The sequence below is a fragment of the Equus caballus genome, chromosome 25 (genome assembly GCF_041296265.1).
Source record: "Equus caballus isolate H_3958 breed thoroughbred chromosome 25, TB-T2T, whole genome shotgun sequence".
Lineage (NCBI taxonomy): Eukaryota > Metazoa > Chordata > Mammalia > Perissodactyla > Equidae > Equus > Equus caballus.
This window is the reverse complement of record NC_091708.1, coordinates 26,651,306-26,669,865: the sequence shown is the minus strand read 5'-3', so window position 1 is coordinate 26,669,865 and position 18,560 is coordinate 26,651,306. Positions and strand designations below refer to the sequence as shown.

The following is an 18,560-nucleotide window of genomic DNA, read 5'->3' as shown; positions in this document are numbered from 1 at the left end:
AAGCAGGAACACACAGCAAGGGTCAAGAGCAAGAAATAACACAGGTCTTTTATTTGCTCCAGAACGTGGCTGCTGTGTGGTCTGAGGGTGCCATGCATTCCCGGAGCCCCCGAGGGACACCTCGCTCAGGGGGGCTGGATTTCTGCACAAGATCAGACAGCAGCACCCACCTGGCCAGGCCTCATCAGTCCAGAAGGCCCAGCTGCCCACCAGGGGTGCCCAGGACCAGCAAATCCCCTGAAACTGGAAAGTGGTGTCCACCTTCTCTGCAAGGTGGCTTTTCACAAGGCGTTGGTTAAAATATTGCACTTGTAAATGAAGAAAATTGATGAGGCCAAGGTTTCCTATGACAGGACAACGTGCCAAGCATCCAACTACTGTTTAAATAAATAAAATTCAAGGCCGGGGTCTGAGCCGAGAGCCCGGGCAGCCCCTGTGGAGAGCCCCGGGCCCCGCGCCCCCGCCCTGTCCGCCAGTTCTGTACGGAACTCGGTCGATGCGAAGTCTGCACAGCAGGATGCAGCAGCTCCAGGTCCCGCTCAGCAAGGGCCCCTGCCCTGCCCGGGCCCTCGAGCCCCCTCGTACCGGGGCAGTGGGGACCCAACGGGGCCAGTCCTTCTACTCCTCCGGTGGCCTGGGCCTCTCTTGGTCCAGGCTTCTCATCCAAGTGTCCGTCTGTCCGTCCAGAGACGCAGCCTCTGGGGGCTCGCTTGCCCCCTCCGTCGCATGGGGGAGGGTGGCAGGTGGGGAGGTGGCCCAGCCCGCCTAGTGTGAACTCTGAGCTCTCTGCCGGCGGCCCCTAAAGGGGGGGACTCATCTTCTTCTGGTTAATGAGGTCCAGGTAGAGGTCAGAGCGGAGGAAGCGTGGGTACGAGTCCTTCTCCATGAGCCCGAAGATGCGCTTCTGTGCCAGATCGAAGCAGCCCCGCGTGACGCTCTGCAGGTTGTCCTTGGTGTGCTCCCGGGTGTACGAGTCCAGGTTGACCTGCGAGGCAGAGGGTGGTAGAGTCAGGGCCGCCTGCGGGGGGGTGACCCTGGGGCCCGGGGGCCTGGAGTGGGACCTACACAGCCTCTCTGCCTCCAAGCCCCTCTGCTCCACATCTTACGGTTCAGAGTGCAGGCCCCAGGTCAGTGGATTTAAGTCCTGGCTCGGTCACTTACTGTAGAGGTGGTAGAGTTTACAGGGCCTGAAAACACCCCCTTCAGGGTCAGGCTGCACCAGCAGCGCCACGACAGTGTGGCCTTAAGTGCTCTGAGCCTCAGTCTCATCTACAGGCCAGGGATAGAGGACCTGCCTCAAAGAGTTGTGAAAACTAAGCACTGATCACCCATACTAAAAACACTTTGCACACAGTACCTGGCTCACAGTAAGCACTCAATAGATGTGAGCTACTATGATTGGCTCCCTGGGACCGTCTCCTCATTTTTAAAACGAAGATAATATTAAAACCTATTTTACAGGTTGTCATGAGAGTTAAATCCGAGAGTGCATACATAAAGCGCTTAGCATGTGCCTGGCACACGGCGCCTCAATGGTGGCTATTTTTGTTATCTACAGAATTCATTTCTTCCCGGGGCCCCAGCTTGCATCCTCTCCACCCCGGGCACTCTGCCCTCTCCACTTCCTGAGCTCTCCTTGAGGCTGCCCGGCACCCCGAATCGCTGAGAGGCCGCTGGGCCTGGGGACGGGCCCCACCTCCTTGCACGCCTGGATCGCGATATACTCCGCAAAAATCTTCTTGGCCTTGGACGCCATCTTGGATTGTGACTTGACCTTCTTGAAGTCTTCACACGCCAGCCAGAATTCCAGGTTCTCCTCACTGAACTCAGTGCGAAGGAAGGCCTGGAACACTGCTAACCCATCTGTGAGGAGAAGCCCACACCCTGGGTTGAGAGGCAGAAGCAGCCATCCTGCCCTCCGGACCCCCACCTTCCACTCCTGAGGCCTTTCGGGTGGAGACGTGGGGAGCTTAGTACGATGGCCTGCTCCCGAGAGCCAGGAGCCCTGGGACGTGGCCTCACCCCTGCCATTGCCTCTTTGTGGGCCTTGGGCTGGTCTCTCCCCTGTCTGTGCCTCAGTTTCCTCATCTGTAAAGTGGGGATCACCAGCCCCGTCTCCTGGAGCCCTGAGGATCAGAGGGGATCCTACCCGTGACCTGGTGGGCACATCTGGCCCAGGGTAAGTAAGCTCTCAGTACATGGAAATGTTTACTGTTATTCTGGGAATATAGGTCTGAGCACACAGGTCCCAACGGCCTCTAGCAGACAGTGCCAGCTCCCATGGACAGGGAGGGGCTGGCAGAAGCTGGCTCCAAGGCCGGACCAAGGGCCTCAGCCAGGCTCAGCCTCTCCCCACAGCAGGGACACCTGACTGGGCCCAGGAAGGAGGGGAAAGTGACCTCTCCAGGACCAGTCACACTCTCTGGGTCTGGGAGAGGAGGGCAGGAGAGGGCAGGGAGAGACACGGGAGGGGACAGGCTGGCTGGCCTCTACTCACATTTATGAAGCAGCAGCTTCTCCAGGGACTCACCCCACTTGAGGGCTTCCTCCGAGGTGGGCCTGAGGGGCAAAGGAAGGAGCACAGGGGGTTACCGTGTGGCCTGGGGGAGTCTGGCGGCTGGGTCTGGGGGACCTCTGTTAGCTGCCCTTGGGCCAGGCAGTGGCCAAGCCGAGTTGGGGAGCCCAGCAGAGGGCCCAGGCCTCTTCTTGGGGCTGACATCCCTTCAGCCCCCACCTCCGCCCCTGCCCGGCCGTCCTTCCTAGGGCAGCTCTTCCCCACCGGGGCTGCTGCTCGCCAGGTACCAGACTCCCACGACCACAAGAGCCTCCATCCAACCCAGAGCTGGATCTGGCCGACAAAACCCCCTCCCCCTATCCCCACTGCCAGCCCTGCTCCCCTGGGGACCAGTGAGTGCCTGAGGGGGTCCCGGGGTACCCGACAGGACCTACTTGAATGACTTCATCACTTTGTCTGCCTTGCCAGCTGGCTGGGCCCCAGGGGACTCGTTCCGCCGCCTGAAGATGCCCAGCTTGTTCTTCATGTCCTTGGCTCTGGGGGCAGAAGCAGAGAAGGGGGTCGGTCAGCCTGGCACACTCGGCGCCCGCAAATTCAGGGTCGGGAGGGTGTGGGCTGGAGCAAGGGGCACCTACTCCTTCATCGTATGCCGCCTCTGTAGGTTCCCGTTGCGTGTGAGGTACATGCCTCGGAGCATCTCTGTAGGGCCCCCCACCTTGGGGCCCCCGGACGGTCTGCAGGGAGCACCCCGGGCTCCTGTCCCCGACCCCACGTCCCGGGCGGCGGGCAGCAATGGTGCAGGGCTGCAGCCGTGCAGCTCGCTGGAATCTCAGCCGGATGACTGGACTCCCAGGCACAGGCCGGACTGGGACTCCGACGGGAGGAGCCAGGAAATGGGAGGGACCAGGATGAGGAGCAGAGAAAAAAAATATCCCTCCCGGCCAACCCTGAGAGGGAGCCCGTGAAAGGGGCATGTGTCTGCACGGGGCAGCCTCTGGGGCCCGCCCAGGCAGGAAGCCAGACCCAGTTATTTGTGACCGGCCTCCTCGTTACCATGGCAACGCCCGGGAAGGAGGAGAAAACAAGTCAGCAAGTCAGCAAATTGCTGGGAGCGAAGGACGCTCTGCCCACCAGGGTGGCAGGACTGGCTATTTTTAGCCGAGAACCATTTTTAGCCTCAGCATCACTCCCCCTGCCCCAGGCACATTTCAGCACTAGGCGAAGCTGCTGGTGAGAAAGGGGTTAAGTTTCTCATGCTCATATTTGCCCCCAGCCTTGTACTGAGACCCCCTACACTGGGCACCTCCCTCCTGGAGATCAGCTCCTGCCAGCTGGCCCCTCAATCACTGGCTTTGGATACATCCATCCATGAATATGCAGGAGTCCCAAAAGTCTTAGTACCGTCTGAAGCTTGAATAACTTCAGAAGTACTAATCCTATAAACTTTCAGAAACAACATTTGAAAATTTAATTAATTTTTTATGCACATTTAGTTTTGTGATTTTTGAATAATAATTTTTTTTTTTTGAGGAAGATTAGCCCTGAGCTAACATCTGCCGCCAATCCTCCTCTTTCTGCTGAGGAAGACTGGCCCTGAGCTAACATCCATGCCCATCTTCCTCTACTGCATATGTGGGACGCCTACCACAGCATGGCTTTGCCAAGCAGTGCCATGTCCATACCCGGGATCCGAACCGGCGAACCCCAGGCCACCGAAGTGGAAGGTGCGAACTTAACTGCTGTGCCACCGGGCCAGCCCCTTGAATAATAAATTATTTTAATTTTTGATCTCTGTTCTTCCGATTAAAGATGAAAAATACTGAGACTAGAAGCGAACATTAAAAATGTATTATTAAAAATCACAAAGCTATGTAAGTGTAAAAGAAATTTAAGTAATTCAACTTTCAAATGCATTTTGTAAGTCTGCAGCATTTATACTTCTGAAGGTATTCAAGCTTCAAACAGCACTAAGACCTACGGGACATGCTGTGTAATTAAGGAAAGTGGTACCCGGGGGAGGTTAAGAGCCTCGGCACTGGAGCCAGACAGGCACGGGTTCGAATCCCAGCTCCAGCAGTTACTGCTGTGTGCCTTTTGGCAAGTTCCCTAACCTCTCTGAACACCAAGTTTTCTCATCTGTCAAACAGGGATGATAATAGTGCCTACCATCTGCTGGGGTCGTTGTCAATGCACATAAAGCTTCAGCACAGTGCCTGGGGCTTAGGAGCTGAGGCCCACCTGTGTCCTGAGGGTCTGGGGCAGCTGCCCAGGAATGGGGACCCTGTTCCAGCAGGTTCCAAGCCAATGAGATAAGGCCAAGGACACAGGGATCTATGGCCCTCCGGGTGAGGATGAGGGCCCTCAGAAAGCCCTGGGTAGGCTGGGAGCGAGAGCACAGGGCTCCCTTGGGGCAACGTGCTCTGAGAACCCCTGCTCTGGGCCCACCGTGCAGGTGAGGACACAGAAGCCCGGGGAGCGGGAGGGGCTGGCCCAAGGCCCACCCTGCAGGCTGCTCCAAGCCCCCACTGTGTTTCTCTGTGGCCGGAGGCTCCTCTCCCCCCACAGGCACAGCTGGGCAGACTCACAGCTGCAGGGCACAGCTGGAGAGCTCCTTGGAAGTCCCTGATTACCACATGGGCAACTCCAGAAAGGACGGCAGAGGTCAGAGGGGTTCCATGGGTCCCCCTGGGGCCCAGAGGGCAGAACAGGGACCCACAAGAGGAAGCTCAAGGAGCACTGCCTCCAATCAGAGCCGTGAGATGGAAGGAGTGGCCTCCGGGGACGGGCCACCTCACTACGGGCTCAGAGGCCACTGAGCAGGGGTGCTGTGGGCCTCCCGCAGAAAGCTGTGCACCCAGCTTAAAAGTAACAGGCTCTGAAGAAAAAAATATGTATTTATATTTATATATCTTTAGAGCCAGCATGCCAGGTTTCAGATCTCAGCTGCACCACTCACTAGCTATGTGACCTTGGACAAGTAACTTAACTTCTTTCTGCCTCAGTTTACTCTTTGTAAAACAGGATAAATAAGAAAAAAGGAAAAGTAAAATAAAATAATGGTAAAGATGAAATGAGATAATGTATGTCATGCACACACGACAGTGCCCAGCACACAAATATTAGTCATGTTTAGCATTATCCCAGATTCTGAGGCCTCCACTAAGCTTTCAAGAAGGTGAGCTTCTGGCATCCAAAAGGCCACGCCCACTGCGAGAGGAGGCTGGAGTCCCGGGACCACGGCAGCCCCAGGACCCTGGATGCCCGCCCTCCACTCCCCTCTACCACGCCACCCCTGGGAGCACCGCCCCAGCAGCTCTGGCGCTGCCTGGCCCAGATGGTCGGTGCAAAGGACTGTTTTTGTGCCTTTCACCTTCCCCAGAAAGTGCGATTGCTCCCGGCTGCGGACTGAGAGATGCTGCGGGAAATCGGAGAGGGCCGGGGAGCTGGGGGGAGAGAGTTTCTAGGGTAGTGGGCCCCAGCCAAGGCTGCGGGAGGCATCTGGGAAGGCCTCCTGCCCTCCTCCCCCCAGGCCAGTTCCTGCATTACGGTGGCACCACAGGCCCTGGAGGGGAGGGGCTTCTCTCCAGGGACCTCTGTGTGCACCACTGCCCCCTCTCAGAACCTCCCTGCAGTCTCCAGGGCCTCAGGCCGGGGGTACAAGGAGACCTGGAGAACTCTCCCACTCACCCTATTAGCTGGCATCTCTAACAAACCTCCGAAGGGAAAGCGTAAGGGGCGCAGAGCGCGGCCAGAAGGGCTGGGGAGCGGGGATCCGCTGTCTGGGCCAGCAGCGCCCCCTCCTGGCGACGCCCGGTACTGCTAGCACTCAAGAGCTTGAGAGGAGAAAGGGGAACCCCGAGAACAGTCATTCGTCCAGCGCTTCCTCAGAGGGAGCAAAGAACTTGCCAGGTCACTCCGCCAGGGCTTGGCTCAGAGCTGGGCCGCGGCCAGGGTACCCTGGCTGGTTGCCTCTGCTTGGTTCCCCGTGGCTTGCAGGTCCTGAGTCAGCACCTTGCCTGGCTCTGTTGATGCTGAGGGCAGTGCTGGCTGCTCAGGACCCTGGTGACCCCACCCTGGGACCACTGCTAAGCCCTGAGTTTCTGTGGTTCGTGGGTGTCTGTCTGGGGCAGGACTGGGGGCAGCCCTTCTCCCCACCTGCACCCCTGGAGGAGAAACAAGCCCGAGGGCAGAGGAGGAAGACGGGTGCAAGGAGCCGCCCCAAGGGGAAGGTTGAAGGCTGTGGATCTTTCCAACGTACAGGTTTTTGCCTTTTCTCTTCCGGGCAGCTTCGTCATCGTCCCCAGCTGTGTCAGGCCCACTCATCTGCGGAGAAAAGACAGACACGTGGCAGTCTCGGCCTCAGGGGCTGCTGTCTGAGCAAAGAGAGGCTCAGGGATCCAACAGCTCCTGCAAACCAGCCCACCCCACCCCCTCGAAGCCCCCACCCATCACAGGACAGGTGAGGGAGGGAAGCTGATACTGGGCACAGCCTGTCCATGGAATGCAACGGGCCTGGCAGAGCCTCCAGCCAAAGGGCTCTCCTCCTGGGGCACCTAAGTCCCCATCTTTCAAGGGGAGAAGCCAGAGACCCAGCACTGATGACAGAGGCATCACTGCAGGCAGTAGGGCAGGCTGGGGAGCAGGGCTCCAGGCAGGGTTCTGCTGTGTGACCCGGCCTATCACTGTCCCTCTGGAGCCTCTATTTCTTAATTTCAAAATCGAGATCATAATGACTAACCCAGGATGCTGAGGTTTGAAGGAGACCCGAAATCAGTCAGCAGTGAGTAAAGTGAATTATTACACAGGCCTGAGAGTACCTCTCTTGCTTTAAAGCTTTCCATGGCTCCCTAGTGCCCTCAGGACAACGTTCAAACTCCAGAACATGATGTACAGGGTCTACCATCTCAGGATCTGGGCAGAAAGTTCCACTTTAACATCGGTTACAATGCCTTCAGTTATGTCTCCAGCTTGACCCCTGCTCCAGGACCTCCTCCACCCCACCTCCAACCACACGGAACATCTTCCCTGCCCTGCCCCTCACCACGGGCCTTCGCGTGTGCTATTCCTTCCACAGGGGATGCTTTTGTGACTCTCGCACCTCCCTCTCCTCCTGAGACTCAGCCTCAGGACAGACCCAGACCTCGGGTAAGCCACTGAAATGCCTTTTCACCCGGGAAGCACTCCCTGCCCACAGACCAAGGTTGGGCCCCCTTCACCCCTTTTGAGGTCCCCACCACATCCGAAATGGCCTGTTCCAAATCAGTCTCCTCTGCTTGACGGTGAGTTCTCAAGAGCACGGCCTCTGTGAGTCCGGGTCACCTTCAGGGGCCCTGGCTCACATTAGGAGTTCAATAAGAATGTGTCGAATGAATGAACAGATCAAGAGAGAGGGAGAGCAGCCTGGGAAAGATGAGTGTTGGGGCCGTTGCTGCTTGACAGAAGGCCTGCAAGTGCTCCACTGCAGCCCCCGGATCCCACCCCGCCCACCCCCATCCCCTCGCCTTTGCCTGTGCTGCGCCCCTTCCAGGAACCCCTCTCCTCTTCGCCCAGTCAGCCACTCCTCCAGACCACTCCAGACTCCCACCATCTCTAGTGGGCTGCCTCTGTCTCCCTTGCCCTCCCTGTGTTTGTCTGTCTTCTTCCAGGGGAAACCCAGGGCCCCCAAAAAGTGCCAACCCAGTGCAGAAGCCTACAAAATGCTCTAAGACGGCAGAGGAGCTAGAGCACAGAGGGGGCTGGGTGTGGACACTATGTCCCAAGACAAGACAGAAGGTGTGGATCTCAGCTCTGACTCCTCAGGAGCCCCACTCTGGGCCTCAGTTTCCTCATTTGCATAATAAAGAAGACAGGCTAAGCCTTAAAATACAGTGTTCTTAATTCTGGAAAGAAAAGGGGCCTTATTCCAGAGAGAGCCAGCAGGGGGAGCTCTAGCTGCAGTGGAGCACTCACCTGTGGGTGGGTGGATGGATGGATGGATGGATGGATGGATGGATGGATGGGTGGATGGATGGATGGATGGATGGAAGGACGGATGGATGGATGAATGGACGGATGGATGAGTTATAGCTTCATTTACGGAGTCTGCACTATAGGCCAGACCCTGAAATGGGCATTATCCAGAAACTCTCTCATTAATCTTCACGGCTAGTCCATATAGTAAATGGAAAGAAGTTGTCACTTGCCCCAGGATACCCAGCATGTATGTGACAGCTGGAATCTCTGTCTGTCTGAATTCAAGGCCTGTGCTTCTCCACTAGAGGATGCTGCCACTCAAATGCAAGGACAGGGCACATTTTGAATGTTTTCAGTGAAAGACTCGGGAAATGCCGCTTCCTTCCTGAGCACGCTGCCCCACCAGAGTTGTAAACGTGTGTGTACGTGCGCGCACAGGCACACACCCATCTACGGTGTGTGATCCCAGAGCCAGGGTTTGCAGCCAGGCCTGGGATGGATCCTGCTTTCACTGACTTTGGAGACCTTTCCAAGCCTCTCAGCTGCAGCTTCTGCCACTCTGATATAGGCATGGTGACAGCCACCCGCCTGGCTTTGGAAGAGTCACCAGGATAAAAGTGTGGCCCCTGTGGCCCAATCCTGGCACACGGAACACTCTTTGTCACCAGGGGCTGCCAGTGCTTACTGCTCAGTGAGTGTTACTGCTGTCACCCCGTTACACACACAGCCTGCGGTCACAGTGGTCTGGCTAGGCAGTGCCCAAGGCCCCCACCCGTGGGAAAGGGCCGTGGCGCTGGGCTTCCTCCCATTCTAACCTCAGCTTCCGCACTTTATCAATCCCACACAATGGGCCTGGGGACCACTCCCGCCCCGCCGCCACCCCTCTAGCCTCTGCACTGCTGGGAAATGGGCTCTTCCTTCCACTGCGGGGAGGGGGTCATCTTCGGAAGGGCCCGGCCCACGCCAGTCAGCCTGACAGAGTAGAGGGGCCAGGCAGATCTGGCCCTGGAGGAGTCAGGCCCCAGAGCAGCCAGGGACACCCAGGCACCAAAGGGGCTTGCGGGCCAGAAAGAGAAGAAACTAAGACAGAAAGTCGGGGTTCGATTCCCAGCCCCTAAGCAGCCCCCGAGGCTCCTGTCTCCAGGAGCAGCAGCAAGGCCTGCCCAGGGCCTGGAACGCAAAGGGACTCTGCTTCCTGCTGTTCCCTGCACATGTGACCCTCCCTGCTGACAGGCAAGGGGTGGGTGAGCCCAGAAGCACCCAGGCCTCCCTTCACTCCAGGCAGGAACCCTGGGCCTGCCCAGCCCCTACTCAGCCACCTCCAGGGATGGGGGCTCACCGCCTCTTGGAATAATAATTATAATCCTTATTGTAATTATAACTATAATAATAGTCACGGTAAAGTGTAGATCCTAAGCTGCCTGGATTTGAATCCTAGCTCAGTCACTTATGGGCTAATTGACCCAAGCCAAGTTACCTCCCCTCTCTGTGCCTCAGTTTCTTTGTTTGTAAAATCAGGACAATGACTGGACCTACCTAATGAGTTAACACAGGCAAAGCGCTCAGCCTGGTGCGGGGCGTGCTGAGTGACCATTAGCCTCTGTGGTTACTGCTCTGATTCAGTGAGCTGTCTGTGCCCCCGGCACCGGCCTCAAGGGCCTTAACACACTTTATCCAACCCAGTCTTCCCAATAATTCTGAAAGCGATCTGCTGTCGCTTCCTCCAGTTTATAGCTGAGGAAACTGAGGCCCAGAGCAGGTCAGTGACTTGCCTGGGCTCTCCCAGCTGGCAAGCAGCACAGCGTTTCAGGTCTGGCTCCAGAGCCCACCCAGGATGGAGGCCTCTCCTGGGAGCAGGGCCTCACCTGGCTCCCCGCAGTGGTCCTGACCTGACTCCGGGGCCACCTGGCCGTGCCCAGCTGCTCTCTCTGACCCAACTCCCCCTGGCAGGCTCCATGGAACCTTGTGGAAACACTGGATCTGAACTCTACACTTATTTGTTTAGACATAGGAAATAATCCTTCTTGAGGCTGTTTTTTAAATAGGAGGCTGGAAGGCGTTCTCACATCTTGGAGCTAGAAAGCATCTTAGGGGTCCTCTTGTCTGATGTCCGGCCTGGGAGGGCAGTTCAATGCTGCAGGGCTGGCACCCTCCGCGGACAGCCTCTGCCCAAGCCAGTCCCAGCAGGAGGAGGGAGAAGGAAGCCCAGCCAGGGAGGGACCCCAGCCTCTGGTGTCCTCACAGCCAAAGAATGACCCGTGACCCTGGGCCAAGCCGGGCCAGGCTGGGGTGGGATTCAGCGGCTGCGTCCTGGGCCCAGATGCTCTGGGGGCTTCCAGGCTCCCCAGGAAAAAGGCAGACACAGGCCTGTGGCTCTGCCCTGCAGGCCTCCTGGAACAGCCGGCAAGGCAGGGGTCTGGCAGCAGGGGGCACTGTGAGACAATTAACTCAGCACAAGGCGCCGGACCCCGAGGACGACCTGCAGGATAACCTTGGGGGACTCTCCTCTCTGGACCTCAGGCGGCCCATCTATAAGATGCCCATGGCCCAGCAGACCATCTGTCAGGTCTGTCTGGTTCAGACATTCCTACTCACAACAGAAATTGCTCATGCACGAGAGGGCAGGATGACAGGTGGGGGAGGGGCAACGTAGGGACTGCTGCCTCTGTAACCAGCAGCATGCGCTCCAGGCAGCCTCAGCTTAGCCACACAGCAGCATGATGACAAGCCCAAGGCCATGCCAGGCCTGTCTGGCTCTCCTGGGTCTCACGTCACCAGAGGATTAGTGCCATGGGCACAGAGCTTTCTACATGCTGCAGTCTCCATGAAGACGGAGCACTCCCATTTCATAAGAGAAAATCGAAGCTCAGAAAAGACATAACTTGGCCAGGGTCTCAGGACTGGGAAGGAGGAGGCAGGGCTGAGACTTGATCCTGGGTCCTAATCCACAACCTGAAGATTTCACCCCGCTCCCCTGTACCTCCTGCCTGGAAACAGTGGCATCAGCTGACCCTCCCAGGAACCTGACTCTTCCAGCCAGGAAGACGGGAAGTCATGGGGGGACCCACTGCCTCTCCCTGGGGAGAGGCTGCCAGCCCCCCAACTCCTGCTCCCCACCAGGAGGTGCACAGGATCTGGGGTGGAGCCAGAGAGGACTGGACAAGGGTGAGCCCACTGTCCAGCTCCATCATTACTCGCCATGTGGCCTGCCTGGGACAGAACACGTCTCCCTGGGCCCCAGGCTCCCCACCATAAGACAAGTACCACTGGCCCACCCTGCAGCAGTGTTGTGAAGCTAGAAAAGGGACTGGAGACACTTTGTGATGTTGGGATAACTGTTACTACTCTTGCTACTGCTCTCTTTCTTCTCCTCCTCCTCCCATTTACGGAGTACCCACCAGGTGCCGAGCACCAGGCACTGCCCTAAACGCTTCACCGAAGTCGGAATATTTCATCTTCCCAGCAACCCTATGAAGGAGGTATTATTACCATACCCATTTCACTAATGAGGAAACTGAGACTCAGAGAGGGGCAGGGACTTGCCCAAGGCCCAGTGCCAGTGAGGGATGGAGTGAGACCAGGGCGCTTGTCCAATCCGGGCCTCGCTGCCCCTTGACGAGGACAGGTTCCTTACGGAAGCCAGCTGGCGGGAGGGAGCAGGATCCGAATGATAATGAAGGACTGGAGGCCTGGTAAGTGGACGCCACACGGAAGGATAGCCACCACGGGGCTGGGGCAGCCTCTGAGGCTCCTGCCAGCTCAGTCACTCAGGTCCAAGAAAGGAAGGGACAGACCAAAGGAGGAGAGGGGAGGGGAGGATGGCAGCGGGAACCTTGGGCACCCAAAGGAGGAAGCTGAGACAGGAGAGGGCTGGTCCAGGCCTGCTGGACTCCAGGCGGAAGTTATCCGTCTCAAATAGGAGCTGAGATCCACTGACCTGGGGAATGAGACTCGTACACGTGAACGTGTATGAATTCATCTGTATGCAATACATGTACTGGAGCAGGGGGGAGGGGACAGAACGTGGACAGGTCTGCGGGGGTGGTCAGGAGTGGGAGGCTCAAGGCAGGCGATGGGCCCTTGGACCTCAGCGCCCTCCAGAGAGGAGTGGCCAGGCCTGCCTGAGTGAGCCTGAGGCCTCAGCCCCGTGGGACACAGTTCTGGACCCTCTCCTGAAGAAGCTGCATCAGGCAATGGCCTAAGATGGTGACAGTCAACCTACCGGGAGCATCACCATCTCTGGGGGCTTGTTTAAATGCAGCGTCTGGGCACCACCCCCTGGAAATTCAGATGCCATGAGCCCGAGGTTTGGGACTTAGAAATCTACATATTAATAACCTCCTCCTGGTGATTTCAGAGCACGTCAAAGTCTGAGAACCTCACGTGTTTACAGATGAGGAAACAGACCCAGTCCTGGTTCCTTTGGGACTTACTTCCAATTTCTGGCCCACAGTTGAAGGCCCTCTTCTGGAGGGCTCCAGCCTGCCCTTCCAGCCCAACCACCTTTCAGCAGAAGGTGTCCTCCCAAGTACCAAGCCTGCCTCATTGCTATGGCTGAGAAGCTAAGAAAGCTTCTGAGGCCACGTCCCAACGTGGTGGGGAAGTGTGCTGGAATCCATTAGTCATGTCTGCCATGGGCGTGGAGGGAGAAACGGCAGCACGCGTGCCATGTGTCTGCTACACCTGCCCTGTAGGAACCCCCTGCTCCAGCCAAACTGGCCTCTACAGACAGTTCTGTCCAGGTCATGTTCTCTTTCACAGAATGCTTGCCTCGTCCTCTCTGTTCATTCCAAATCTGCTCAACTTCCAGGCCAAACTGAGGGGCATCTTTCTCCTGAAGCCTTTTCTGCTGGCCCTGGGCCCTGGGGTCTCTTCTTCCTGAACGCCCAGATCTCTGAGGGATAGCTGTTCTCCCCACGACAGTCATCACAACACGCTGCCCTGCACAGGCTGTTAGCACTTTAACAGAACTCGCCTCGTGCCTGCACCAGTACCATCAGAGACCAGGCTCTTCCAGGACATCCCCAGCCACCTGGGACACAAGTGCTATGAATCTCTGCTTTTCAGAGAAGAACTCTAAGGTTCAGAGGAGCTGAGTGACTCACCCAAGGCCACACAGTAAATAATGGACAGAGCCCAGACTCAAGCGGGCTGATGGGCTACAAGGCCATGGCGCAATCTTTCCACCTTCCCAGCCCACACAGACAACTCATTCCACACGGGCTGACATCAGCCTCACGCATCACCGTGGCCCCTGCTGTGGCACAGAGCACGGGGCCTGGCACCCAGCAGGAAATCAACAAACGCTTATTCATCTGTTTATAAATATTTACAAGAAGCAAATAGCACTGTGGCTAAGCGCTCCAGCCCTGGAGCCAGAATCTAATTCGGGTTCAGACATTTATAAACTGTGCAATCTGGTGCAAGTGCGAGAACCCCTTCTGTGCCTCAGTTTCCTCATCTGTAACCGGGGCACAGTATGGTGTCCACTTCAAAGGGCTGCTGTGAGAATTAATCAGTTGATGTAAATTGCTTCGAACAAGGCCAGCCCAGAGTGCATGTGTGCTGTCATCGTGGCTGGCTGATGAACTTCTAATCTGGCCAGGCCTGGACCAAGTCTAAATTGTAACTTTTTCTCCAGCTACTATCTCGGATCTTTTAGATCCAAATACACAGTGTCCTGGGCTAGGCCACACCTGCCATACTTTCTGTGGGGACCAGCTGTACAACAGAGCTGTAAGGACACAGCATCTAGAGTCATAAAGTCACGAGCTTAAGTCCAGGTTCTGCCTTCTGGGGCCCCCCCGGGCCTCAGTTTTGTCCTCTGTGAAATGGGTAGAAGGCTCATTGGATGGCTCAGAGAAGAAGGGGGTGGGGTAAGGTGACTGCTCCTTCCCCGCCCCCCAGCTCATGTACTCACTCCTCCTCCACCCTTGACCTTCTTACCTTCCGGTGTCCCGTGAAAAAGAGGGAAAGGTGGTGCATGGAGCCGCCGTTGCGACCCAGTTCCTTCTTGAGGGTGCGGGGCGAGGGCATGGCCCAGGAGGAGGCGGCACCCTCTCCGTCCGAGCAGTGCAGGGTGGTGTCGGAGGCGAAGCAGGCCCCGCGGGCCTCCTGCAGGAGGCTGCCCTCGCTGTGCGTCCGGCGCCTCAGCGAGTTCTGCACGCGCAGCGAGAGGCCGCCCTCGGCCCCCTGGCCCGTCTCGATCATACTGCTGCGCTTGGCCTCGCTGCGCCCTCCGTAGTTGTCATCACTTGTGTCCTCTTCCTCCTCTTCCTCCCCCTCCTCCCCCTCCTCAGCCTCTTCTGCATCCTCCTCCTCGCCTGAGCTGCCCCCCTCGGCCCCCGCCTTCTGGCTGTAGGTGCTATCCAGCCGGACCTCGGGGATCACAAAGGTCGGCCTGGAAGCCACAGGTGGGTCCCTGGTGGCTGCTGGTGCGTCCTCAGAGCATGTGGTCTCCTCGGCAAGGACCTTGGCTGGGTCTTGACGGGGGGGAAGGTCCTGGGCAGGGGGGTCTTTGCTGAGCAGAGCAGCTTGGCTGGGAGGGGCTTCTTGCCTGGCAGGAAGGTCCTGGCCGGGAGTGGGGGCCGGGACTGGTGGGGAGTCCTTGCTTGGTGAGGGCTCCCGGCCTGGAGGGGCTTCCTTGCAGGAAGGCGAGTCTTTGTTGGGTAGTGATTCTTGGCCAAGAGAAGGTTCCTGATCAGAAGAGGAGTCCTTGCTGGTTGGGAGGCCTTGACCTGGACGAGGCTCTGGCCCAGGAGAGGGGTCCTTGCTGGGCGGGGCGTCCTCGGCACCTGGCCCCTTCCCTTCCTCCGAGGGCATCTCCCTCTTCTCATCTGCCTCCGATTCAAACATCTGGGAAACAAAGAAAACAAGAGAGCTTCAGAAGAGGAGGAAGCTGGCGATGCACGAGCCAACGTCACAGAGGCTGAAATGAAATCGGCCAGTGGCCTGGACCCCATGCCCAGCACCCCAGTCTGAAAGCTGCAGCACCAGATGGAAACTTGAAAGGCCCTTTGGCTCAGCTGCATACGGGTTCCACCCTTATCTGGACATGAAGCTTCTGCTCCATCAAAAACATGGTTGACTGTTTAGGCGAGAAGAAGTAACCGCCATTATCTGGCTCTTCTTGGGCACCGGCGGCTGTGCCAAATTAAACGCTCTTATATGGTCTTCCCACTGGCCCTCAAGGGAAGTGTCAGGGCCCCTCTGTGAATAAAGGAGGAGCCAGGCATTCTCTGTCCTCTTGGACCAGAACCAAGCCAAGCCCGAAGCCAGAGCCATCACTAAGTGGGAGACTTCCAGACCAGCCAAAGAGCACCTTCGACCTGAACCAAAGTTTAAAAATCATCCTCACGAGTCATTCAACCAAGAACTCCCTCTGAATGTTTAAGCATCTTTTTGAAACTAGGAAACCGGAATGCAACTGGAACTTCAAAATATTGCCCACATCTGGACTAAATGGACGTCACAGACACGTGGGACCTCACCGAGCGATCATCCACCCACGGATTTCTAAACCGTGTGTGGAGGAACCTCAGGAGTTCCACACAAAAGAGAGCGTTTCCTGCGTTGCACACGACCCTCAGAAGCCTGGATGTTTTTGCTGGGTTCCTACAGATTTCATCTGCAAAGGGACAAATAATGCCCTTGATGAAGTCGGGAAAGCGGCTCTCTCCCAGGAAGATCGGGGCTCAGAGCAGGTCAGGAGTGTCCCCAGTGCTGCAGCCACATGGGGGACGCAGGTCTCAGTCCGGGCTGGGCCTCTCATCACGCTCAAGGCCTTGGGATGCTGGAGCTAGAACGATTCAGAGCCCACGTTTCATCCATAATGAGGCCAGAGCCACCTAGAACCAATGAAAGAGAAGACACCACACAACTCTGGCACTGTACAGACACACGGGAACGTGTAAGTGTGCGCACACACACACACAGGCGGAGAATTTCCCCCCAGAACATAGGTTAAGAACTCTTGCTGTAGAGACCATTATAACGTCCATTTGACAGATGAGAAAGCTGAGCCCAGAGAGCAGTGACTTATGCACCGCTGCACAGCTTCCCAGAGCCTGACAGGCTGCGCCCAAAGCCGAGAAATCCTCTAAGCCCTAGGGAGGCTGCCATGGTGAAGCCACAGCCAGGCATCCCATCAGGGAATAAGAGGCCCAGCCACGGCTTGGGCAGCTGCAGGGAGCCGCAGTCAGCTGGCAGGGGTCACACGGCCATCGGCAGCACCGGAGCGATGTGAAAGCGCGGTGTGGCTGAGAGCCACTGCCTGGGAGCATGAAAGTGAAAGGGAGTCCCCCAAGTGGTGAGGGTGTCTGAGCAAGCGAGGGAAGCTCAGCGGACTCCAGGATGATCTGGCCAGCGTCTGGGTCCCAGGCACAGCCAAAGACAGGTCCCCACTCACTCCCTGGACTTCCTGCCCTGGAAATCCTGTGGCAGCTGGGAGATGGCTCTACCCAGGGACCCCTCAAACCTCATAGCCTCAGACCCAGGAACATCTGCGATCCCAAATTCTCAGTGCACAGATGGGGAGGCTGAGGCCCAGAGAGGGGTGGGGACCAAACTAGAATCACACAGCACAGCCAGGCAGAGTTAGTCACTAAACTGACTCTGGGCCTCCAGGTCGCCACGTAGTAAAAGGATAACCAACGTGCCCAAGTGACCAACCAGGAGAATACACCACAGGAAAGATAAAGGCCTTCAGCAGGATGATGACGGTGGCCGTAGTTGTGACTTAAAAAGCGGATCTAGAGGAAAATGCTGAGGTCACCGACCTCAAACAGTGACACAACTTTCCCCTGGGCCACTAGAAGCAAACTCAGTCAAGCTCCCAGAATCAACGTTGGTGACTGTGCTGCCAGGACCCCCATCCAGAAATCTCAGCTGGAAACTAAGGGCTGCACTTGAGCCCCATCCCAGGCGGACAGAGAGACCCTCCACAGAACTGACAGGGAGACTGAGGGCCCAGCCAGGACTGTGACCTAGGGACTTGCCCAAAGGCGCCCCCCCCCACCGCCCCGCGCACCCCAGGGCTAGGCCGGGACTAGAGCCAGGCCAGCTCCTTCTTCTGGAGCCTACTTCTGATCTCAATCCTCAGGGCAGCCGGGTCCCCCACCCGCGGCCCCGCCCACCAGGGAGCACTCTCCATCAAGCAAAACAAACTGCTCGAGGCCAGCTCCCTGGTGCCCTGCATTCCCTCCCCGGCCCCCGCCAGACCCTCTGACCTGGAAGGTTGGATGGAAGGAGGCAGCAACTGGTGCCCTGGGGGCCTGGCACAGAGCGGCCCTGAGCGGGAACAGGCCTCATTTCCCCTTTCCTGGGGGGTGGGGGTGGGGCAAGCCCTGTCCCAGCAGCATTGCCGCCGAGCCCGCCCACCCCTCGGGGAAAGTGCAGCAACAGACCCAAAACCAGAAATGCAAGTCAGGCCACCTCTGCCAACGCTGCCTTCCACGGAGGCCAAACCAAACAAAGCCAGGAGGGGAAGCGCCTCTGTCCCCAGGGGACCCCGCCCTGGGCAGCCCAGCTGAGAAACCACCGGGGCTGAAGGGCTCTCAGTGCCAGTGAGCCTGTGCTCAGACCCGGAGGCAGACTTTGGTTGTGATCCCAGGGCTGTCACTCTGCAGCTGTGCAACTCCGGCCACGCCTCCCAACCTCTCGGTGCCCTGTTTCTGCACCTGGAACAGAGCTGGGATATCTCACAGGACTGTCCTTAGTGCTCCCCACGGGGCCTGGCCCAGGAGAAGACTTGATCAAAGGGTGGCTATTGTCAGTCTAGTCTTATTAGAGAGATGGGGAAACTGAGGTCCCAGAGGCTATGAGAACTCACGTCTCCTGGCCAAAGGACTCTCCCTGCTCCGTTAAAGTGCTTGGGGCCCCCAGGGGTCTCCAGGGAGTGGGAGGGGGCTGAGTGCTGCCTGAGGCCCCTCACCTGGGCCCATCCCACACAGGTGCCTTGGTTCTTTCCTGTGCTCCTGGACAGGGCTCGTGCGAGCCACCAGGGCAGACTGGGTCAGGCCGGGGTTCCTGGGAGAGCTGGGGTGGGGGGTGCCTTCAGGGCAGGGGGCCTCTGGAGCAGACGGAGGGAAACTCG

At 57.7% G+C, this 18,560-nt stretch overlaps 1 protein-coding gene across 16 annotated transcripts in view; it reads right to left on the bottom strand.

Annotated features, from left to right (window-relative positions):
* Positions 1 to 22: 22 nt before the first annotated feature.
* RGS3 (regulator of G protein signaling 3) overlaps positions 23 to 18,560 on the bottom strand; it is a 132,277-nt gene continuing 113,739 nt past the window's right edge. For 14 of the 16 annotated variants that reach the window (XM_070251161.1, XM_070251162.1, XM_070251160.1 and 11 more), the window contains 6 exons: positions 14,414 to 15,322; positions 6,774 to 6,838; positions 2,950 to 3,051; positions 2,498 to 2,559; positions 1,697 to 1,863; positions 23 to 985 (listed from right to left, as the gene is read on the bottom strand). In XM_070251161.1, coding sequence (XP_070107262.1) covers positions 800 to 985; positions 1,697 to 1,863; positions 2,498 to 2,559; positions 2,950 to 3,051; positions 6,774 to 6,838; positions 14,414 to 15,322 — 1,491 coding nt within the window. In that variant the 3' untranslated portion in view covers positions 23 to 799. Of the gene's footprint in view, positions 986 to 1,696; positions 1,864 to 2,497; positions 2,560 to 2,949; positions 3,052 to 3,150; positions 6,349 to 6,773; positions 6,839 to 14,413; positions 15,323 to 17,694; positions 18,039 to 18,560 lie in introns of those variants that run through there. The other 2 variants (XM_005605729.4, XM_014735983.3) reach the window with 2 other exon arrangements.